Raw genomic sequence first — 24,361 nt, 5'->3', positions numbered from 1 at the left:
CTCTCCCTATGACTCAAGCTGAGTTCTCAGAGCTAAGACTTCAGAAATCTTTCTTTCCTGACTCTTGCCCTTAATTAATTTCACTGTCTGAAATACAAAACTTCATCTTTGTGCTTACATGACTGCATTAAGCCTATTAAGTACAATTCAGTCACTTCTAAAACTGTTTCAACTATTGCAAAGTATAGATCATCTCCAAATAAAATATTATAAATTTTAAGACATACTGAAAAGCTTCTTGCGTGCATCTTCCCCATAGTCTTAAAATATAAAAGCCAAAGCAGTGCAAGCTTAGTAGGGTCTTTCAGTCCATTCTTCCAAGCTGATACTCCCTCTCCAAAGCTTTATTTTCTTCATTTAACTAGAGGCAAAGTTTCCTGTAAAAACAGCTACATCCCCCTAATAAAATGAGTGAGAACCTGTTTTGCTTGCTATGGAAACAGGAAGATTTAAGTGCATGAGGTGATGTACAGTTAGGCAAAATAATGCATTATCTCTTACTACTGCTCATTGGATTGCAGTAGTTCACAGAGTTTCACATACCAGTTTCTGGATGTCCATCTCAGAGAACTCAAAAAGTTTCTCTATCATGTGGTTTAATCCAGCACAAATTTCAGGTTCTCATCTCTGTGATCCACTGTGTTCATCTTCTGAGCAAGACTGAGAACTTTCTTTACCTTTTTAGGAAAATAATATGAAAATTTGGGACACTAAAGAAAACGAAACTAGGTTCATTAGTGTAGCAAAAACTATTGTTTGCATCGACTGCCCCAACTTTTCTCATCCTTTCTTTGCTGACAGGTTATTTCCTATTACATCTCGGTAAGGGTTTTGAATCATTTCAAAATGATTCAATTGACCCCACGCTTCACCTATAGGAAGTAGAAACTTACACAAAAACTTTAGAACAGTTTCTGTATGCCCTTGATCAGCAACACCCCCCCTTAATTTTAATAGTGTTGTCATTTTAATGGTCAGTCAGTAATAAGCAATTATGCAGCACTACAGAAAATACTGACGGGAGTTTACCTTCACTTACGCTATCTGCTGCAGGCATAGTCACTTTTTTGTTTCCTTCTTGCAATGCTTAGCACAAGAAGGTCCTCACTTATCACTAGAAGATCTAGGCACTGCTGTATTGAAATAAATTGCGATGAACACTCAGTTATCGATGGTAATAGCAACGAGATGTTGTTATATCGCTATTCAGTCTAGCTCAAGTGTAGGGCAGCAGCCTGACCTAAGGATCGCTGTAGTCAGTGAACCTAAAGAAGTACTACTTGACATTCAGATCCCTTCCTTGGGATTTTTTTGCTTTCTATGCTCATTGAGGATGCAACGCGAACTATATTAACTTGTTAAAGTAGCCTCGACCATTTTGAAGATACTTTAGCAAAATACAGGGCTTTTGACTCTGAATTCTGCAAACAGTGAATCAGCTCATCGATACATTCTTCACTGTTCAATCTAACATCAGACAGTTTGAGAATGATGATTTATTATTTTTTTTCCCCCCTGGAAGAGAAATTTTGACGCATCTTAAGTCCTAGCTTATTCACTAGACGTTATGATCCCTGTATCTGACCTAAGGAATCAGATAGGCAGTAAATATTCATTGAAAGGCACTGCTTGACTTTTTTTTTTTTCTTTTTAAATCTTAATAAATTTCCCAAGTCTAATAACACAGGTTTCATTTCACTACACAGATCTTGCACTATAAAGCAGTTAGTGTGGAGACGTGGAATTTCAAACCTGGGGTGCTTTCATATTGCTACAAACTGTTCCCTACCATGTGAAGTAGCTGTGTAATTCTGTTGAAAATTATAACTTCTTTATTTCACAGTACCTGTTTCTTGTGCCCCTTCCTTCCCTCCCCCCATTTCTATATCTAGCTAAACATACCTTCTTCCCTGGGACCAGCCACTGGTACCACCACATTTGGTATGTTTTAAGTTGAAACGTTTCCTACAGAAATGAAACCCTTTTTCTTTTCCCACTCCAATAATCTCCACTGAGAAAAAGGTTCATTACCAAAGTGGCTGAGGATAAAAACAGACAACCAAAAAGCTCAAGTTTTAAGACGTGTCTGTGTTCATTGAGGAACAATTCAGCCTGAACCATAGCATCCCTGAAGACTGAATTTGTCCTTTTTCAAGGCTAATTCTCTTCATCTTGAATATTATTTGCTAAATATCATGGAAGAAAAACATAATTTTAGCTGTGATTTGTACTTGTAGGTTGACTTTTGACGTAGGACGCTTTGACAAAAGAGAAAATTATGGGGTAATAGAAAAGCAAGCTCTTCAGGATGTTAATCAGAATCAGTCTTCCTGTTAAATGTTTCCTCCCTCAGGTCTTGACAAGGTGATGGCTTTTGGAGGATGGAGGTTCACAATATCATCTGTCTGCTGTACCAGGTACCGTGGCTTCTGTCAATCACTTGTGAGTTTGCCTTGCTTGCTGCAAACTGTAATAGATGATTATTCTGTCTACTGCAGAGAAACTGGCTCAATGGGCCCTTCTGTTCCTAAGCATATGTCATCTTCCCGAGATAATTAGATGGTACATATCCTTTCTGACCTTTTGCTTCTGCTAGCCACCATTCTTTATTGCCACTCAGGTCAGAAAACCGAAGTATCCTAACCTTCTGATACTCCTGAAGACTGAGTTCCTGATCATTTCTTGCTTGAAATGCGTAAACAGCATAGAAGGTCTGAAAAAGCAAAGCCACAAAACCCAAAATCTGAATTCAGAAATGTAGCCACAGTTTACTTTGTCATTGTGTATTAGTATGAATTCTGTATACAGAAAATGTGTAATAACGTATATGAACCAGTACGCAACTACATGGTCTGCAATTGCTGGACAGACTACAATGAGCAGGGCCAAAATAAAAAGTAAAATTGAAGGATTTGGGGAATTCTGCATGGGGAGGAACAAACCAAGCTCCAAGACCTCATCACCTTACTACACTAGTAAGGTTTTCAGCTCACACCAAGTGCCTATTTCTGTTTCACACCAAGGGGCCTTGGATTGGACAGAGAATTTTCCAGCAAGGTTTCCTCAGGGAGAATCACCTTTCCTAAAGCTCCTGTACTCAAATGTGGCACGCGGGTTACTTCTGTGCCTTGCTGATCAGCATTGCCACAGCTTTCTTGTCAACAGTAAGTGGAAAAATCCCCCAAACTGAGCTATTTTGCTCTATAGGAGAACCTTGAGGTGTTGTACATGGGGTGGGGTAATGCAACAGCGTGTTTTCTGTGAGACAGGACTGCGATTCATGGTTTAACTGATTATCTTTTCCTACCTTGTAGCTATTTAAGAAAGGCAAAGAACAGAGGATAACGAATTCCCATGTCATACTGACAGATTAGTGCCAGCCTTTTCTGGTGTAAAAGGAAACCATTTAAATCATAAGCAGTATAATTCTAGATTTGAAATCGGAACAAGAAGAAGACAGGCACAGTGTGTATCATACTTACATGCTGATCATCCATATCCTGAAAAGCATCAGTCCCTGTGCCATTAATTGTGGGATTTTCGCAGAAGTGAAGAGGTGAGCTGCTGTCACTCTTCTTGTGCCCTGGACTTCTTGTGCTACTGTCAGTAGAGGGCCGTGAAGAGACAAAGAGGCTGATGTTATCAAAATCGTCATCACCGAAGCTGTTTTCTGCTACATCCTTCTGCGCTTTGGCTGGATTGTAAGGCCTCAGGAAGGAGGAATACACATACCCTTTAAGGACTAGACACCAGAATAAAAAGAGAGAAAATAAACAAACAGCGAAATACTGCTAAAACCATTTCAAAACCAACCATTTTATGCAGCTGTCAGTATGACAGAGGCAAACAGATGGGGCCAGAATGAAAAGAAATCAATATCCCAAAGGAAAGCTGTTATTGGGATGTTTGTGCAGAGAACTTACTTCCTGTGTCAACAAGCCATCTGCTCGTACTTCCGAAGGGGTCCTTTTGCTCCACAACAGCCACCAGTTCTCCTTCATGTAAATCAATATCAAATTCCTGTGTGGCATTGCACTTGCGCTTAGCTTGGTATAGCAAGTCTGTGCTGTACATAGACAACAGCTTGGACCTGTGGCCTTCTGTTTGACGTGGGGATTCGAGCTGAAAAGCAAAAAAATTATTCACTGGGAATAATGCTGAAGCCATTTCTAGAGCAACATGGATGCATAAATACCAGTCTATGCTGCATGTGGCAATTGACCCTACATTTTTACACACAGATCAAGGAGTTACTTACACAGCTATATGTAACAAAATCGCCTTTGCATATGCAGCAAGGACCTGTCCAACTGCTATATTAATAGGTGAGCAATAAAGGGCAGATTTTAAAGAAATGTAGGAATTTTCACTAATTAAAGACCTCTTAGTCTGTCCTCTGCTCTCAAAGAGCAGGTGTTCTGTATGCGAACTGTCACTTGCTTAATTGTTTTTCCGTAGCAATGATCTTTGAATTCCTATGTAAATCACAAAGAAAGTGTAATCCAAAAATCGGCTGAGGTGTGCTAAGGTCACATAACAACTTGCGTGATAAGGCATTAGGCAAAAAAATCAGTAGTACCCAAACAGTGAAATTACCTTGCTAAATAAGGGCAAGGTGCTATTAACTGCTGGAAGACTATTCACTCAGAGTTTGGTTAGAGGCCAGGGAGGGAGGTGCTGCACATCAGTGTGGTCTTAACGTACCACAGAGGCAAGAAGACATGTGCCTTACTGATGCTAAAAGGAATACTACAGCTTCCTCAGCTTCTCCTGTAAATCTGCACTTGAGTTTTTATTTCACTGTAAGCTAGACTCCTAAAAGCTCTGGAAATGTCTGATAAGATTGGGAACCAGGGGGGGAAGATTTCCTGGTGGATTTTCTGAATCTTCTGCTGTGGGGGTGTATGCATGTGCATGTGTGTGTAAACACCAGTGCGCATAACCACAGCTGAGGATGAGGAAAAAAAATGTTCTGAATTAGAAGACTAAGACACACTGTAAGGGTAGCTAACAAAAGAAGTAATCAAAGTTTACATATACAACCTTAGACTTAACATGTGCTTAAAGGCCTAAGGGTAATCAGAGATAATTTCAAGTGGATTTTCAAGATAATAACATGAAAACACAGTGAAAAATCTTCAGAAGTTACTGATCAATGGAACAGCTTCATTCCAACAACCTGATTCAGAGTCCCAGTGAAGAGACCAAGCCCAAATATCTAGGTGGCATAAAAATGGTTTTGTTTCAAAAGCGATCCAAAGAGGATGCTTCATACACAATTTGGATGTATGGTACTCACTGGAGAAAGGACAGGTTTCTTTTTTTCCAAGCTCAATTTTCTCTCGATAAAGGTTGTACTGCTGTTTTCTTTTACAAAATTCAGCTTGTGAACCTCCTCCATCAACTGATTCTGCACTTCACAGATGCTTGAGGAAGACAGCTGCAAACACAAAGGTGGGTTAGATCTCATGGACAAAATGGTAAGGAGATTAGAGAGAGCAGATTTGGTTTAATGGGCTGGATGCTAGGAGTCAGGAAATCTGACAAGTTACTGCTATTTTCTGCAGAGCCCATAGTGTGCTAGGTACGAGATGGAAAGAAAAGAAAGGCCCTTGCTTAAAGAAAGTTTCTAATGATTCCTGTTATACTTAAAAGATATACTAATTTAAATTAAATCATTAAAAAATACTCTAAACAGTGATGAAAATGAACAGCCTTACACCTACGCTACTGAGCCACCAGCTTTCAGATGGAAATGTGCATCTCGGCAGCCATCAGAGTGTGCAATGTGCTGTAAGGCTTGGAGTAGTTTACCCTACGGCTGTGTGTTTGTGCAACTGGGTGCTGCCACCAGGTTAAAAATCATTGGGGAAGCTGAAGCTCTATCTGTGGCACTGGATAAGTGCTTTTGGACTGTGCCTAACCCCAACTATATTTGCTGATACAAACAGAAAAAACAAAAAGAAGGTAATTTCGTAGGCAGAGCCTCACAGAAAACAGTGCTGGATAAAACAGCTTTCAAAACATGAAATGGTCAAATTACAGGGATGCAATTTCTTCATGTGGGAAAAGCCTTCATTTACCCATTAAACAGTGCAGCTCTATGTTTTGATCCTGACCTTGCTTGCTTAATTTTTCAGCTGCCCCTGACTATAAAGTGCTGTGTTCAAGCCTTGATGGAAAGGAATACTCCGGAATTGCCTCACTACAATGTGTTTCCTATCTGGAGTCTTGCTCCAGTTCAGATGAGTGGATTTGGATGTGTGGAAGGCATTGTTGCAGCTGTGTTTCTCAAGGGGTTCAAGTCCTCTAGGCAAAAGTACGAGAAAACTGAAATGCTGTAGGATTTTCACACAAATTAAGAATAATTTCTCAACTTCAATCTTCAGGTAATGATCGTAGAGTGGGCTGGAGGAACTGATGCCCTCCTTCTGTGTAGCTCAGACAGAGATCTTTGATACTTTCGGCTACATAAATGAAATGATTTGAACTTTCTAAAAATGCCAGTGTAGACAAAGCTATTCCTTACTGCCTAGAGATGTCTGCAGGAGCTTCTGCAGCATATTTGGGTTTAAAAACAACTTGCTTTTCATAGAAATTATTTCATCAGGTCTCCTAACCTGCTTCTCTTCTGCAGTCATCTGTGACTCTTCAGGTCTAGCAGCAATGGGAGTGTTCATGTACCTTCTTAGAATTTCTCTTCTTGCGTTTTCTGGGCTACTCAGGGTAGACGCTAAGAAACAAAGACTAAAATGCTAGCAGCTGCCTCCTTTTTGCCTTACTGTAATGTTCTTGCTATTATTATCACTGTAGCAGCTGGAACAGCTGCATTAGGATCATTCTCGATGAAAAATCCAGGCCTGACAAAACTTAAGCTCAGAACTTAACCTTTGCTGAGCTTGCAAGGAAAAACAAAAAAACCAAACCTGACTATGCTTAGCAGAACAAACAAAAGCGGTACAGCTTGTAGGTCTGTGTCCTGCATAACTCTAGCCAAATCATACAGAAAGAAAAAAGACAAATAAAGGCGGAGCTGCACCTATTTCTAATGTACTTACCGGAACAGGCACCACCACAGCAGAATTTGACTGAAGTGCTGCAGACATAATATTCCTGAGGAGGGTGATGAAGCAATGCAGGCAGTTTGACACAATCTTTTTGGCTGCTCTGTTGAATACCTGAAGTTCTTCCACTAACTGTGCATTTAGGGCCTCATAGTCTTTCTTTGCCAGGTCCAGCTCTTCTCCTGTTGACTTCTGAAGGTAGCTGTTGTAGTCCAACAACTTGTCATAGCGCTTCTGGATGAGCTTCTGTGGGCCTGAAAACAAGGCTTGTAGTGCTGAGAGAGGAGTCAAAACAAGCTTGTCCAGCTGAGCCATCTGGAAAGGTATAAAACAGACCTACTTACTACTTTATTCTTACAGTTCTTCAGACCCAGTAACAGGTTAAGCCTGATGGCAGCCTATCAAGCAATCTGTTAATTACTCTTCACAAAGCATTGCTGTCAGAGGCAGCTTCAACCAGGCTCTAGCATGAGTTAGGATCTCCCTCATAACATTGCAAAGGAGAGGTAACAGTTTTGCAGCTTTAAGTGTCTGGTAATGGTAATGGTCCCTTGGAGCATGCAGCCTGCGGTACTGCCCTTAATGTGTTACCGAGGAAAAACTGGGCAAGGATCGGTGAAGTGGGATTTCCATAACTGGAAGGCCTGTGCCAATGTACAGTCTAAAGGCAATGAGGACTTGTTAAATAGCAGTCTTGCAGTCTTGAATGCTATCAAAGTTTGTTTTTTGTTTTTTCCTGGAAACAGCTGTAACTCAATTCCTGTTTAAGCAAACACAAACAATCACTTGATTTGATTAAATTATGTTATGCTTGTTGGTTTTATCTCTAGTAATCAACAAAATTAGACACCTGGTAAAAAAACAAAGTCTTTCTCAGACTTTTCCATTAGTCTCTATTTGTCTCAAGGGATTAATATTGCATGAAATAAAATTTATTTTTGTAAATCACTTGTTCAAATACAGCACAGTCTTGTAGTGAGTGAAACTCATCATCATATTAAAGCTTTTGGACGTTCTGTGTGAAATAAGTTGTTGGGTTGAATGTGAGAATAAAAGAGAAGCTGTCCCTCTACCCTCTGTAACACACCACAGTTGAGGACAGATTCATTTTAGCACCAGAATTGCTCTCCAAAGCCAAGATGATGTACGCTGGCTAGATAGTTCCTACTTTACTTCCACCTGAAAAACTGGGCAGTGTTTAGCAAACCCATTTTTGATACGTTGAGAAAACAATTTTTCCAAATTGCTGGACCTGATTTCTGGAAGAGGCTATTGTGGATTTCTGCCCTAAAATTTTCCCTAAAATATAATGAAAGAGGAAGGTATTCATTATTGACAAATGCACAAAGGAAAAAAAAAACCTAACCTAAGCCCATTGCCGAGATCACCATTGATAACAGCCTTTCAGAAAAACATGTGAAGAGCACCATGGGTTGTTCAGTGAGAACATCTACTCATGGTGCAATGTCAGGACAAAAGGGGATTTTTTTAAAAAAAAACTTACACATAGGATAGAGAACCCTTATAATCTTGTAAATCCAAGACACAGAAATAAATAGATAATAAGTAGATATTAACATGGTTAATAACAATGTCCGCAGTTAAAACAAATAAGATTAAGATTTTATTTTTTTTTAAATTACATAGACCTTCAGAATAGCTGGGTCATGAGCCAATAGGAGTTAGAAATTTTTTTCTGAAAAAAAGTTTTCTGTTTCATCTATTGTTGAATTGCTTCTGCTTTTCTTTGATGTTTCTGAATATGGGGGCATCTTCCATACTGGACACACTCACCACTGCAATGATAGAGGGGTACTCTTCTGCACTTTATGCACTCATTCATTGTAAAGACATTGAAAATATCTTTCTGATTATTGAGATTAGTTTTTGAGATTCTTTTCAAATGCGGGAACTTCAAAGGAAAGGAAATACAACATTTTACTTCCCTGTCATTATCTGGGAGGATGTGGTCTGTCTAAGATCCTTCTGTTTCTTGGCAGAATCTGTTTTCAGTGTTTTGGAAAGGATTGAATGGCTATATTTTAGTCAGCACAAACCTAGGAAAGTATAAGAAAATCTCCACCTCTGAATTTTCCAGCTTGAGCAGCTGTGTGAAGGAGCAGCCTGCCCCATTTTGAAGAAACATTTTAGTTTATCTTAGTAGAGCCAGGCATTAGAGTTCATTTGGACCCTGAAAGCAAGAGACTAGTTGAAAAACTGTTACCTTTTTTTTTTAATTGCTTTTTAATTCCTATGGGCTATATTCGGATTTTTCATGGTTTCCCTATATGAAGGAATATGATATGGATATATGATCTCCTTCTATGACCAGGTGACCCGCCTAGTGGACGAGGGAAAGGCTGTGGATGTGGTCTACCTGGACTTCAGTAAGGCCTTTGACACCGTCTCCCACAGCATTCTCCTCGAGAAGCTGGAGGCTCACGGCTTAGACAGGTGTACTCTGCGCTGGGTCAAAAACTGGCTGGACGGCCGGGCCCAGAGAGTTGTGGTGAACGGAGTTCAATCCAGTTGGCGGCCGGTCACGAGCGGTGTTCCCCAGGGCTCAGTTTTGGGGCCGGTCTTGTTCAATATCTTTATCAATGATCTGGACGAGGGGATCGAGTGCACCCTCAGTAAGTTTGCAGACGACACCAAGTTGGGCGGCAGTGTTGATATGCTCGAGGGTAGGAAGGCTCTGCAGAGGGACCTGGACAGGCTGGATCGATGGGCCAAGGCCAACTGTATGAGATTCAACAAGGCCAAGTGCCGGGTCCTGCACTTGGGTCACAACAACCCCATGCAGCGCTACAGGCTTGGGGAAGAGTGGCTGGAAAGCTGCCTGGCGGAAAAGGACCTGGGGGTGTTGGTCGACAGCCGGCTGAACATGAGCCGGCAGTGTGCCCAGGCGGCCAAGAAGGCCAACGGCATCCTGGCCTGTATCAGAAATAGTGTGGCCAGCAGGAGTAGGGAAGTGATCGTGCCCCTGTACTCGGCACTGGTGAGGCCGCACCTCGAATACTGTGTTCAGTTTTGGGCCCCTCACTACAAGAAGGACGTTGAGGTGTTGGAGCGTGTCCAGAGAAGGGCAACGAGGCTGGTGAGGCGTCTGGAGAACAAGTCTTATGAGGAGCGGCTGAGGGAACTGGGACTATTTAGCCTGGAGAAAAGGAGGCTGAGGGGAGCCCTCATCGCTCTCTACAACTATCTGAACGAGGTTGTAGCGAGGTGGGTGTCGGTCTCTTCTCCCAAGTAACTGGCGAAAGGACGAGAGGAAATGGCCTCAAGTTGCACGAGGGGAGGTTTAGATTGGACGTGAGGAAAAATTTATTTACTGAAAGAGTGGTTAAACATTGGGACAGGCTGCCCAGGGAAGTGGTTGAGTCACCATCCCTGGAAGTATTTAAAAGGCGGGTAGATGAGGCGCTTAGGGACATGGTTTAGTGGGCATGGTGTTGTTGGGTTGACGGTTGGACTCGATGATCTTAGAGGCCTTTTCCAACCTTAATGATTCTATGATTCTATGATTCTAAGGATAGTAACTTACTTGAAAAAGTAATAAAGCTGAGATTTTCACAGATCTATGATTCCAGGAGCTAATAGTTCATGAGCACAACGAAGATCACGAAAGTCACTCTAAAACTGCAAGTGTTGGAAACAAAAGTAGCAAAGCAAAGATCTGCCGCTCTTGTCTGAAGCTCAGGTGAAACATGCAAATTTAGCACAAAGATTTTAGTTTAAACCCAGGAATTTAGCTTGAGAAGTTTTCTTTAGCTCTTCCAGGGAAAACACAGTGCACTTACACTGAATTTTATCTTATTTCTTACAGAAACTTAACCAAAAATCCCCACTCATCTTTCCCAATGGATTCCTAAGGCTTTTTGCTCTTTTCTGTCCTAGTCTTCCTCACATACACCTGTTTTCTCGCACATACAGATAGCCGTGTAACACTGGATATCGCGTAAACTTACAAGGTCTTCACAGAGATTTGCAGTGTTGTTCCGTTTTTTCAAACAGCCATTGACTTCATCATCTTTGTCTTGCAAGATTTCCTGAAGCCCAATTATATTCTGTGCAGCCAGATGTATAGAATCCTAAATGAGAAGATGGTAGGAAGACGAAACTGTATTACGATCTGTTTTAATATACTGCATTCCCTCATGCAGATACTGCAATAATACTGATGGAATCACAAATATTTTCCATCTCTGACACCTGTGCAGTTTCTGTGCAGTTTCCAGCCATTGTGGGATTGTTTGCTGTGATAATATTTTCCTGTGTTTTGTCTATTTTCAATGTAAACAATTTAAGAATCAAGTTGTTAATGTTCAACTGAAGAAATTATGCCCCAACCTAATGAATATCCCAATGGAAGTTAACTACTCCTCGGCAAGAAGCCAGCTCAAGACACATGCACCCTCAAAGGCTTCTTTTGGAGGACTAAATAGGACTACAGTGGTGTATTTCACTTACTCTGAATTTTAATCTTATGAAGTGTGCATCCGTTTGGATAAGGAACTGTCAACACTATTCCAGGCAACAACCCTTGTCAGCTGAGCTCACTGGCCTTTCCCTGTTTGCTTAACCAAACGAGGTGCATTCACAATAAGTTCTGGCCAGCTGGCTATTGATCTTACCTACCTCTCAAACAACCTTCGTGTCCAGTTTGGGCACACTTACACTTTGAAAGGCCTCATGCCATCTACAAAGTTGGCAACTTGTCCATGAGAGGGACAAGTTGGTAAGTTACAAGCCAACCCACATCTTCAGAGAGGAGGATTAAAGCAAAGACATTTACAGCACTTGAGCACTCTCTACATCTAATGCTAGCTCTCAACACAACCTAGCAACAGGATAAAGGAAGGAGTCCTCACATCCAAAATCAGTATTTTAGGACATTTTAATTCATGCGGCTGCAACTCAGTTCTTCCACTTTTAATGAGAAGCAGTTGGTGCTCCACTGCAGTAGGTGTGCATGACCCATATGACCACTTTACCCAGCAACTGAAAGTTGTAACTGTGCCACCAGACAGCACCTTCTTTTCTGCGCTGCACCCATGGGTCTCCATAGAGCCTGCTTGTGTAAGGGGAAAAAGGGCTTCAAAACTTCTTTGCCATGGGCTCAGTAATGCAGCAGCAGCACAGCTCATTTATTTAATATTGTGATGTAGACAGGTCTGATTATAAATAACTTGGTGTTGCCTAACCAGTGGCAGAAATGTGTGTTAAACTGGTTATGGACATGGTTTGTGGCCACAGATTTCCAAAAAGGCCCGTACCCACCTGTAGATGTTGCGAGGAGAGTGAAATGTTCTTCACACACAACTTCACAGTCTTCTCTAAACGTCGAAACAACTTTTCTTCCTTATTAAAAGTTTGATCTTTCACCTAAAATAGATGTTTGCACTGTCATTTTAGCAGCCCAAAAGAGCCTGGCTAATGAAAGAAACATCCAGAGCACTGCTGGAAAAAATCCCAAACCTTCCCTGAACTCCTCCCTTTGCAAACAGAACAGATCAGCCCCTAATTCTCCCAAGCTCCAGTTTTAATCCAAGAAAAGTCAAAGGCCCAGGGCAACATGACAGAGAATTTAATTTTTAATCCTTGTGGAAGCAGGGAGCTGCTTTATTACAAGCACACCTACGTGTGCCAATAAAACTCTTCATTTTCTGTATATTGTCGCTCCATTTGAGGAAACTGTGGTGAAAATTGGAAGATATTTTTATGTCATGGCGTTACTTCCCTGGGTGCTTATTTGTGGGTGATGGGGAGATTTCCCCCAGGCAGGCTGTAGGTGGAGCTGTTACCTCTAGAGCAATGCCAGCTCTTCAGCTAGAAACCTCAGCAGCTGGAAATAAGCTTGTACTACTTTTTTATGCTAGCTGAAAAAGCCCTGAAAATACATCTATTTCTGCCTACCTTTTACTTGAGGAATTTGAGAAATCTCAAGTCTTGTTTTCAGTGGTCTTGCTGTAAGGGTCACAGCGTGTTTCAGAGATGTGAATTGGGAACTTACTTAGTCTAATTAAGTAGGAGAGAGAGCTGAATCTTTAACAGATGTATCCTGATTCTAAAATGATTCTCAAATGTTTTAAGCTTAATTAAAAAAACAAAACAAAAAATCGTAAAAGGGAAGCTTCTAAAGAAAAAAAAGAACATCTAATTCCCTGTTTTTCTCTGATTTTATAGCCTTGCTGGTGTCCCATTCTAAATACAAAAATTTCCACTGTACAAATAAATGAACAGAAAAAATAAATGTGGGTAGTTTGCGTCAGAGAAAGGGGCAAACCACTGACAAAAAACAAAACAGGAAAAACCGGCATGTATCTTGTAAAGTCACATCTAGAAAAGCAAGTGACCTTGTATAATCAGCCATCTCATGCAGTGAGGTGCACTGGCTATCATTTTCAAGGTCAGTTGTAATTGATTTTCTCTGAGATTTAGATTTAAGCTTTCCTGAAAATGTTTATCCTGCTAGGTTTTGAATTACAACCTCAAAATTATGAAGGAGCAGAAGTTTTTTGGCCACCCAACACCCATCGGACTTATCACAGGGTTCTTTGCCTCTGGTAGTTTTGACGGTTCCAGGTCCTTACACATGTAGAGGCAAACCCTGTGGCCTTTCCTAATCATAAGTATTGCTCATCTTCCGTGGTGGGTTCAGAACCTGAATGTTACGATGTGGAGCAAGACTGACTGAACACGTTCTCAGCACCGACAATAACTATTGCCAGTCTATCTGCAAAGCGCTGCTCTCAGGCTGAGTTTCACAAAACTACTAGTAACTTCCTCTCTGCTGAAGATCAGAAGTTTGAGAAACTCTTAGATAAAAAAGGAAAAGGTGGAGAACACATTATGTTATTTTCTATTTCAATCACAAAGATCTTTCCTGTCTTCTGTGACAGTCAGAAAATGACTTTATAAATGATGCAGAAAAAAGGCAACACCACAAACTCCATTTCCAACATGTTTTAAAAAATGCCCAGTGCAAAAGCAGAACTGAAGCTGTCAATGCAAATCTGCTGTTGGATGAGTAAGTACCTGAGGTTCTCCCCCCGTCAGTATTTTCAGATGGCTGGTGACCCTCTTGGATTTCTTGCTAATGGAGTGGATATTCAGTCGGGAAAACTTTTCTTTAAGGGTTTCATCATCATCATTCCTTTTATACTTCAGCACTGCAGACAGAGAATTTCATGACACTAATAATCTGTATTCGCAGGGCTTTTCACAGGGACAGGCACACAAATATGAAACCATTTGAGAGCAGACCCTTTGGTGGCACTTGCTGTAATCTTGTGTGAAAATGCTTGAGATTATGAAAACCCTGTTATCGACGCTAGCCTTGGGAAGAGTGAAGATAGGGCTTCAACGTGGCAAGTCTGTAAGAAATATTGCTATCACTGCATCTTAATTATTATCAGTGTTTGCAACTGCATTACCGACAATGAACATGGATATAACATGAATTCTTTTATCATTGTCATATTTCTGGAGTTACCAGTCAGATAACATAGCTGGCTGAGGACAAGTGACATTAAGGCATCTGTTGCCTTCTTGAAACGCAGTGTATTACACAACTTGGGTAGTAGCACCAGCCAAAACTGTTGTAGTGATATGACTGGAATTGAAACCTCTCTTGTAATTGCCAGCCCAAACCTACAAAGGCAGAAGAACTTACTGTGCCTTTTTCTTACCTAAATCTTTCCTCCTTTTAAGTTCATTGATGTTCACATTAATGTTTTTCATAGCAAAAAGGGCATCTTGTAGCGCCTTGTGGTCAGGGTGAGAAGCAGGAGTTGAATTCAAGAGTTCACAGAGTAACAAGGGATATTTCATCACCCGTTGCACTGGTTTGATCATCAGGGATCCCATGTCCGTTAGATTTGGCTTTCCTCTATAATTTATACCAAACAAAAAAGTCACATAAGGAGAAACTCCTTGACGACAAAAACTTCTTATTATTTCTGTCTAGTCATTGAAGCTGCTGCCTTTTATATCCTTCAGTTGGGCTTTCAACTACAGAAAATATCAAAACCAGAGCAGTGCTTTGCACTGAGTCATAGAAGTGTAATTACCACTTAAGTCAAAAAAATAAGATATATCTGCCAGGGAACAGGGGCTGTTGTAAACGAAACCGTCCTCTCGCCCCCTCAATGAGAAATACACACCAGGTCTGAGTTTTCTGTATTTTCAGCAGCCTACCAGACTATTGCTTAGACATTACCTCTGAAACTGTCCCACTCAGTCTGAGGGTGTGTGTGGTACAACTTACACACCACAACACCCAGGAAGGGAGATGTAGGTGGAAGAAAAAATAACAGGAAGCTTGAGAAACACATGTGAGCGGGGCTATCGCATCCTGCTCTGGCCCCTCAGGCTTAAAATTGTAACATCTCCCTGCTGCGAGTAACTGGGATGACCTTGTCACGACATCTTTCAAATCGCCACCGTGACCCTTAAGCTTTACTGTCTTTTACCCGTGGTTTTTCTTTGCCGTCTGCCAGCAGGTTATTTCTAATGATGCCTGAGCTTCCAAAGGGTACCAGATCTGGCCTGGGGGAATGCTGAACATACAGGATGTTCACCCAGACTTGATCCAACCTGCTGGAAGTCACCTTACGCAAAGGCAAAGCAGGCAGCTGCCTAGGGTGGCAGAAGGATGAGGGTAGGAAAGTCACAGCTTCCAGCGCGGGCACAGGGATGCTCTGCAGCTCCAGGCTTGATCCCTGCTGGCTCGGCAGGGGCAGCAAAGCAGCTTCCCCAGGCGCCCGAGCGGCTCAGGCCATCAAGGCCACCCGAGCTCTCTGGCCCCCATGCAAGGGAGTTACCAGCCAGCTGAATTCATGCTCCAGCCCCACTCCGGACAAAAGCCTGTGCTCACACTCTCTAGGCTTGAAGGGGAGAGGCTGTGCAGTTTGCAGGCCATCACAACAGCCTGGGAGAAAACAGGGGAAAGGCAGGACCAAGCCGCATGTGCCTTCATTACCTTCCGCGTGGCTGGTAGAAACACGGGGTCTCCCCGGAGTAGGTTACACCAGTCGGCCAAGCCCTAGGGCCAGGGCCAGCCATTACTGAGGCTCCAGTAGCGGGACAGACATGTCCATCATCTCTCCTCATTACAGCACGCTCCTGAGCAAACCAGGCAACGCTCTAGCACCAGTGCGGGTACAAACTACCTGTGACTCACAGACCTCCCCTTTGAAACTGAGTGTGAGCTGTTGGTAACAGTGTGAAGGGCAGTAAAGCAGAGCAAGCTTTCCATTTGCATGCCCAAAAAGGCTGCTTTGAAGGGGAAAAGGTTATTTGATGTTAACTATGCAAGAGTTAATGCTAGGTGAAGGAGGATTTCTGCGTATGGAAAGATGGAATAACACAATGTAGAAGGAAAGTACAAAAAACAGGGAACAGCCACTTGGTTTTGCAGGCTGACATCTATTGTTTTGTGCAGCAGGAAGAGTAAAAAAAAAACAAAAAAAGCTTTCATTCCCACTTTTATATGTATAAAATGTACAAGAGCCAATCCTTACTGCTGACTAATTAGCTAACAATTTGAATGCCTTTGAGAAGAGACATCTGCATATTTAAGCCATCTCTCTCGCACAGGCATTATCTGTAAAAAAGTTCTGCATGAAAAAAATTAATAGTAGATGCCTTTTAAGGCTTCTTGATGTCCCCAAACCTTCTCATCATTTCAATCCTCCTCATTTCCCCTGTGTCCTACACTAAATATAGAGAGCTATTTTCCCTTCTTTCAGCTTCTGGCAGCAATAATGAAAAAAAAAATCTTAAATTGTTATTGTTTTCTCTGAAAAGCCCCATGAATGCAAATCTATAAAAGCTGCCTCATGAATGGAAAAATCTTCAAGTGTCTTCTCTTTATATAGTTGCACTTTGGACAGCTGCCCAAGTGATAAACAGCCCTCTGTTCGCGTATCTGCATGACACAGTCTTGCAATATGGTTCGAGAGATAGTAGGTTTGTTATAAGATAATGATTCCCTGGGGCACTAAATGCCACAAAGTTCAACTCATCTAATTCTCCCCAGCGAGATTAGCTGATGATAGCCACTCTCCCTGGACGAGTCCCGTTTGCAATGCGCCCCGTTAGGACGCACCCGGCCGCTGGGCAGGACACGGCCTTGCCACACGACCGAAACAGGCGAGTAATGGCTTGTGACATCTATTGTGCGGAAAATTAAGTTGATAATTCATTTGTGATGCTACTTCAGCCTTCCCCCCATGTTATTGTGAATTTAGCAAGTATTCTAGGTCATATGTAGCTGTACTAATCTCATCGCAAATTATTACCGTAGCTCTGCAGTAAATGCAGCTGGCTTAACTGCAGTGAGCTTCACAGCACACCCTTCCTCCCTCCTCCCAACAAAACAAAGTCACAAATGCAGAAAGATTCCCGCCTGTTTAAAAAACACACGGTGGTGAGCTAGGCAAAGATAGGTGATTCAGGATGTAGTTTCATTTGCTGTCATTACCGAGCAACTAGGTCCAGTGGCAAACACGATAGCCAGTATGGTACAGCAGGGCTGAGGCCAGCGTCATATTCAGCTTGGCAGTTTTGAAATGGTGAGCGTGCATCACAGGCTGCAGTGTGACTTAAAGTCTCGGGCTTCATGGTTTACTGTGCGTGAGTTCATTTTAGTACAAGACATGCAGGGCAAATAATTCACTGTGCTGTAAGACTCTCATGCAAACCCAGGGAATTCACTGAGGCTGCACAGTTGTTAAGCCAAGCAGAATTTAACCTATCGAGCTGCTAGCAAAGGGCAGCACTGTCTGGTATTTATGTAATTGTTTTCTTGATCATGCTTGAATGAAAAGCAATCTGGGAGCAGCAACATCACAGACCGCTTGGGGTGAGTTACGCTGTATTTTCCAGTTCAATGTTAACCAGATTTTTGGGCGCGGTCCTGCCCAAGGGCTGCTGAGACTCTGCAACCTCTAAGCTGAGTTGCAGGTGATGGCATTTCTGAGTGCCCTGCTGGTCAGTGGGGAAGGCAAATGCCACCATACCGCGTGAGGTAGTCAAGCTCAGGGAGGGTCCCGCAGCTAAACCTGGCTCATTGCACTCTGCACGGCTTTATAAGAGCCAGTTTAAACTCAGAAAGTGAGTTGTATCTTACATTCCACTGGAAACTGTTTGAAGGAGAAAACTAGGCATTCATTTCTGATAGGGTTACGCAAGGCAGAGCAGCCTGTCTTGCGCTATTTCTATACGCGCTGCTGTCTCACATGATCTTATTGTGAATCTCTGGATATTTTGTTCCTCTTGGAGCCCCACTCCTTGGGAGACTGGAGTTTACAAGAATGTCCCTTACCAAAACAAAATGCGGAAAAACTATTTCGTGTCACAGACTAAAGCTTGAAAACCCCCAGCTGTAGAATTTCAATGTGCAAATCCTTCAAAGTGTATTTTACACTGATCTTATTTATGACGTGCAATTGACTGACTGATTAACAAATTCTCTGACTTTACAGGTGTTCCTCTCCTACCAATATAGAGCACACTTGCTCCTCTTTTCTCTCTTAACATTTCTGTCTGGGGTTGTAATCATTCTCTTCAGTTCAGCTAACCCCTCCTCTGACCTCTCCCTGCAGGTAACTTCAGGACATGCTGCATCTCAATGATCGCAACCTGCTGGATGTCCAGAAACTGCAGCTGTGAGAAACTCTCCTTTATAGCTTTTCAAAGATGTCACATTTGGCACAGAAGTCCCTTAACCACAAGTTATCGGTGGCTGGGTAAGTGTTCTGGCAAAGTGTTGCAATGAGCTTGTTCTTTTCTGATGTTCTTCCAGCCACTGTCAGAGGGAAGATCCTAAGGTGGACTTCTCATTAGGGCTACCAGAGGGGTCATCACCTTAGAAATAGCTTTACCTGTGAACCTAACGTGTATTGTAGCAGGTCTACAGAGGCCTATGCAAAATGATTTCAGAGTGTCTGGATTTCAGAGACTGACACTGCGTTGTTGAAAACCACTCTTGCGGACCTCAGAGCTCTCTAAGCACATTTATAAGACAGCAAGGTGATAATAAAGGGCTCCGAATGAATTAGCAACCAAATTAAGTAGCTTCATAAACCACAAGTTTTGAAAGGTACTGCAAAGCTAGTGCAGTGGTAATTAGAAAACTAGACAGGCTTAGGGAAATTAAAACTGAGAGTCTTTATCACATATGTCCTGGAAAAATCTGTGGGTTATACTGACACAAAAGGCTTGTGTTCTTAAAATTTCCACATGTACAGTTTTAAGCATACCGAAGATAAATTAAAGATATTTTAAAGATTATTTTACATGTGAGAAAGACATAGTACTTACTCTTCCTCATATATCTTTCTGCAAAAGAGAAGAAAACAAAACATATATTAGATTCCTCCTAAAAGGATTTTTACAGATCAGGGGCCAGATTCTCAGATACACTTCAGTGACACAGAGCAGCCATAACTGGCCAGTTAACTTAGGTTTATGGCTGCTATGTGTCAGCAGAACTGCACAAAACAGCCAGAGGGTACCAGTGAATCTGGCCCTATATCTTTTTGAAAGGACAGCCCCAAATGAGAAAGGATTGTCAGAAACCTGTCTTTGGCTGTAAGTCCCAGCCTTGTCCTAACACTCTTAGAGAAGGAAGTTTAGGTCACTGTGCTAACAACGGTAATAAACATCAAGTCCTTAATATGAAAAGCAAAATTAAACATGTCATTCTTACACTTTACATACATTCCCGTCTACTCTCTTCAAATAGAAATGTATTTCTAAATGAGAAAGAATACATTTCAGCCTTTTAGGATATAGAATCAATGAAGCTGTTAAGTTTTTTGTAGGCTACACATCAACTGGAACCTCTTCAGACTAGGATGGTGTTGACACATATACTGAAAGCAGCAGGGACGTACAATTGTAGTTTGGAAACATGCAAACATGCGCATAGAATATTTTCCTTATGGTATGAATTCACTCAAATGCAAGGGAACCAAAATGTCGCACCATCCCTGCATTAGGGCTTTCCTGACATCACATCGTCAGCCACTGCTTTTTGGCGGCCTGCACTCTTACCTCCTTGCCCACTGGTGCCTAAGTGAGTATCTGGAAGCTGGTGCTTTCATTGCTTCTGCACTGTCAGCACTTTGTGTGCTCATTACGTCCCTCTGCCCCTGTAATAGTTGACCAAGCTACTTCAGGCTGAAAACAGCAGGTAGTTGCCAGCATCCTTTCATTTTTACCAGCTGCATTTCTTTGGCCAAGCTAGCAAACAACATCCCCAGTTTGCATAATCACTGCTGAAACACGGGACTCTACAGAATTTGGATTTGCACATGTCTCCAAGGCAGAAACCTACATTTTGGGATGGAATTTCTCCTCTTCAGTCAACAGAAGGAATAGGAATCTCAGCATGGCTAATTAAATCTGATTTGTCTGTACAGATGTGCAGAGTGCCACTCTCAAATTGCTCCTGATATAGAAGTTGTTTTTCACATGGCAGATATTACTCAGCTGGGGAACAGAAGCCCCTAGTAACATTAGCCTATTTTAATTCTTAAAAAATGGAACGATAGTCTTTCCAAGGAAAAAAATAATTACTTAAGAAGTAAACATTTTTCAAGAATAGTTGTCACCAGCCCCTGCATTTATTATGTCTCACAATGGAAAACAGCCTATAACTTATTTGGTAAAAATGCTGCATAATTTCCTTCCTAGGGCAAGTATTCTCCAATCAGTAGTAACAGACCACATCTCTGCATTTGAGTGTGCACTATCAAGTCTTAATATTTGAATTGGCTGCAGTCTTTAGGCACTGGGGAAAAACACAACATAGTATACATGCACCAGTGCTTTTTTCGTTGGTTCCTGTTTAAAGGCTAATCAGGAAAGAACAAGACAAAACAAGGCTTCATTGTGAGGAAGGCTTTGTCACTTCCTCCTAGCAAAGGCTACAATGGCTCAACACAAAATACCCTTTCTCTTCACAAATCCCAGCTGTGATGCTGGAACAGGAGCTCCTCTTGCTCACTCTGGAATTCAAGTGGCAGCATCCACCCTAGCATGTAGATGGACACTATCTTTTATCTTTATTTCCTTCCACGTCCCCTTGCCTCAGCAGCAGGGATGAGTGAATGACAGTAGTGGCTTCTCTTGATTAGCCAGAAAAGAATATTGTAGGCATCAGCAACTAAAACACCCCCTTAGGGGAGATACCTGGCCATCCATTAGCCTGAAAGCCTGAGTTTATATGAAAATCTATTTCTTTCAACTTCCAGGGAAGCTAAAGCCTAAGTACCCTGCACATATACTTTGTTATGTATTTAATAACTGGATGTGTTGCACAAAATAAGCCTTATTTTCAACATAACCTGTCTTCAAAGTAAACATTTATCTTTTAATGTTGTTAATATTTTCCTCCACCACTCTTTCCAGATTTCACTTGGACATACTACCCATCTCCTAAGTCTTAACACATCTCTGCAGACTGATCACTAACTAGGGTGTGGTTGAAATGTCTGTTGCTGATGTACACTCCATTATTTGTGACAGCTTTACATATCTCCTACAAACATGCAGCATGGGCCTTTTCTGGAGCTGGAGCTAGACCTCTAATCTGAAAGACCGTGGTGTGTTCCTTCCTGACAGCTTGGTGTGACGCTTTTGGGAAGGTGAGGGGGCAAGGGGATTTATGAGTGGGAAGAGAAGCACTCTCCATGGAGTGGATAAGCTGGTTCCTGCAACTGACTGCAGGAGGAAGCTGCGCTGGAGGAAAGATGGATCCCTTATTCTGCGGCATCCCCAGTTCTCGACACATTTCCCCAAGACGCTGGTGCTGGAGGCGATGGCACAAAGCACCTTCCACTGGTGGGACCTGGCAGCTCGCTCCAATGCTGATCGCTCTCAGATACCCCCATCATGAGGGGTCCAGCACCACACAGCCGCTCCAGATCCCTGGGGCCTATGCAACAGGGGCCCAGAAGCACCAGTGCGTGTGAATAGTGCCATTCCAGGCTATTTTAATTCAAGCAATAGAATTGCTGAAGACAGGGGCAGCATGTTTCCTAGGAGCTGGGCAAGGGGTTCCCAACAGCCCATGATATGATGCAGCATTTTTTTTGCCAGTATGGGGCACTGAAGCTAAGGGAAGAGCGACCTTTCTTGTGCTATTTTTGGCCATCTTAGAGAGAAGGAAATCTAATCATGGCCCCTGGCTTGTCATCTTTTCATGAAAGCAGCATAAGCCAGAGCTCCCAGCAAGCCTCATAAAACTCCGGATTTACAGGGGACCTTTCATCTACATCCATTTAAAATGTTCCCTGCCAGGCAACTGACTATGGACGGAAATCATCATTTGAAAAGATCTTACTTTAAGGACTGTACACAGTGTCTTAAATGCTGCTTCAGTTCTTCATCCTTTTCATAGGATTCTAGCATGGTGTGTGCATCATCGTGGCGATAGCAGTAGATTTTATATGTGTCTTCTAGTGGGCCTTTAATCTGCAAGAACACTTCCCCTGTTAAGGAGAAAAACAAAGCGTGTCAAGCCAGACAAGAGCATCTCAGAAGGAGTTTTATTATTCCACCACATTAGCCGTGAGCTAAAAAGGCTGGCTTCCACTTTACTTCCCTTAGAAATGATCTTGCATGTTTATGTGCATTATTTATTACATATATTTCTCAGCTGCTCATCTTTGTCATAGCCAGGCACCATTATATCAGTGTTAATGCACAAAAATTTCAACCCCCTAATTCACTGCCCCAGCTTAATGCCCCTTCAGTGGAAACCACACAGGAGAGCTTAACTGTTAAGGGGAGACCATCTTTGTGTCGTGGGCTGGCAGGAGGGATGAATGTAAGCCTGTTAATTTTCCTTTTGACTTTTTTTCCAACTGAATATGAACTTAAATGGGTTATAACAGGAATAATGACTCCATCTCCCATTAGCCATTTCATTTTTATCTGTTTTGCAAAATACTGAAATGGCAATTGTTATGGCCTAGAATAGAGATTTTTTTCACATGACAGAGGAACAACCTCCACCCCTCCCCTAATTAAATAAAACCACCATGGATTACAGCCATTTTTATATAGTATTTAGGTTTATATACAACTGAAAGGGGAAAACATTTCCATTTCCAGTCCTCTACACCACCATTTTCCCCCGAAGAACAGTTGGGAATTTTAGAGGCACTAAAGTAGTCCTGCACCTATTTCCCATTTAATTCTGGTGCCTAAGTCTGTCAGCCTAAAACTCCTGTGTCTGTTTGTGTGCATGTAAGAAATATTATCTGAGTGGAGAAGGCATGCTTCATCTCTTCTGCTGAGATATTCATTTGGTTCTTACACCCTTATGTAGCAGCGCCCTGATTAGCATCCTTGGAAATGCATATAATAAACAACAGCAATGGTGAAAACTCCTGTCTCAGGCATTTACTGAAAATTGCATCTATGTGGCAACCAGTCCAATGTTTTATAAATATTTCTGTTGAGTTATAGCAATGATTATTAAAGTTAAAAGCCAAACACCACATTAATTGGGAGCTCTCTATTCATTCACAGAGTGAGCGCCAAGCTGTCAGGCATCCTGCATGTTTCATCCTGACCGGAGCAGGCTGTTTCATAATACATTGCATTGAACTGCTCTGTCTTAAAGTGAAAAATGATTCAGTTACCACAGTAACACAGCTCTGGATTTTTTCCCCTAGCAGCGAAGGTTAACTGGGCTGTCTAATGCATGTTGGTTTCAAGGTGCGAAAAAGAGAACAACAATGACAGAGCTAAGACCACACAAATTCATTTTAGTTACTCTAAGGCCACAGTCAGAAAAGCACCAGCATCCTATAGTTAACTGCTCTTTAGCTGTCTCGTCTTCTCTGTCTTGTGCTTAATGCTAATGCTGATGGCTACCAACGCACATTGCATCCTGACTTTCCCATGAACTCTCTATACAGGCTTTTATTAGCCAACGGTGTAAGGGGAAACCTTAATAAGCTTTCTCTTGATCCTGCTCCCTTGGCATCTGATTCTCAGAGATGCTGAGCTCTCACAGTTTTCACTAACTTTAAGCGGAGCTCCAAGTGCTTAGCACAGCCCATACTATGCTAAGCCCTCAAGTGAGGTTATGTTCTCAGTAGCAAAAATGCAAGCTATAGATTTACAGCTTATTTTAGCATATACTAGAGGCTGGAAATTATCATTCTCTTCTCCAGAACGAAAGAGATGAGCAAGATCTGTTCACTGATGTATTGTGCCACAATGACAGATACTTTCATTGATGCTCAATGATGAGAAAAATTATGTGCTGATTT

The 24,361-nt window shown here is 42.0% G+C and overlaps 1 protein-coding gene across 1 annotated transcript in view; it reads right to left on the bottom strand.

Moving 5' to 3' along the window:
• Nucleotides 1-2,527: 2,527 nt before the first annotated feature.
• ARHGEF38 (Rho guanine nucleotide exchange factor (GEF) 38) overlaps nt 2,528-24,361 on the bottom strand; it is a 37,316-nt gene continuing 15,482 nt past the window's right edge. Inside the window, exons 4-14 of the mRNA XM_009327086.1 lie at nt 22,420-22,567; nt 19,392-19,409; nt 14,756-14,955; nt 14,103-14,236; nt 12,345-12,449; nt 11,033-11,155; nt 7,059-7,379; nt 5,300-5,440; nt 3,924-4,122; nt 3,483-3,742; nt 2,528-2,713 (exon numbers count right to left, since the gene is read on the bottom strand). Coding sequence (XP_009325361.1) covers nt 2,528-2,713; nt 3,483-3,742; nt 3,924-4,122; nt 5,300-5,440; nt 7,059-7,379; nt 11,033-11,155; nt 12,345-12,449; nt 14,103-14,236; nt 14,756-14,955; nt 19,392-19,409; nt 22,420-22,567 — 1,835 coding nt within the window. The remainder of the gene's footprint in view (nt 2,714-3,482; nt 3,743-3,923; nt 4,123-5,299; nt 5,441-7,058; nt 7,380-11,032; nt 11,156-12,344; nt 12,450-14,102; nt 14,237-14,755; nt 14,956-19,391; nt 19,410-22,419; nt 22,568-24,361) is intronic.

The sequence above is a fragment of the Pygoscelis adeliae genome, unplaced genomic scaffold (genome assembly GCF_000699105.1).
Source record: "Pygoscelis adeliae isolate BGI_AS28 unplaced genomic scaffold, ASM69910v1 Scaffold87, whole genome shotgun sequence".
Lineage (NCBI taxonomy): Eukaryota > Metazoa > Chordata > Aves > Sphenisciformes > Spheniscidae > Pygoscelis > Pygoscelis adeliae.
This window is presented reverse-complemented; position numbering and strand designations above follow the sequence as displayed.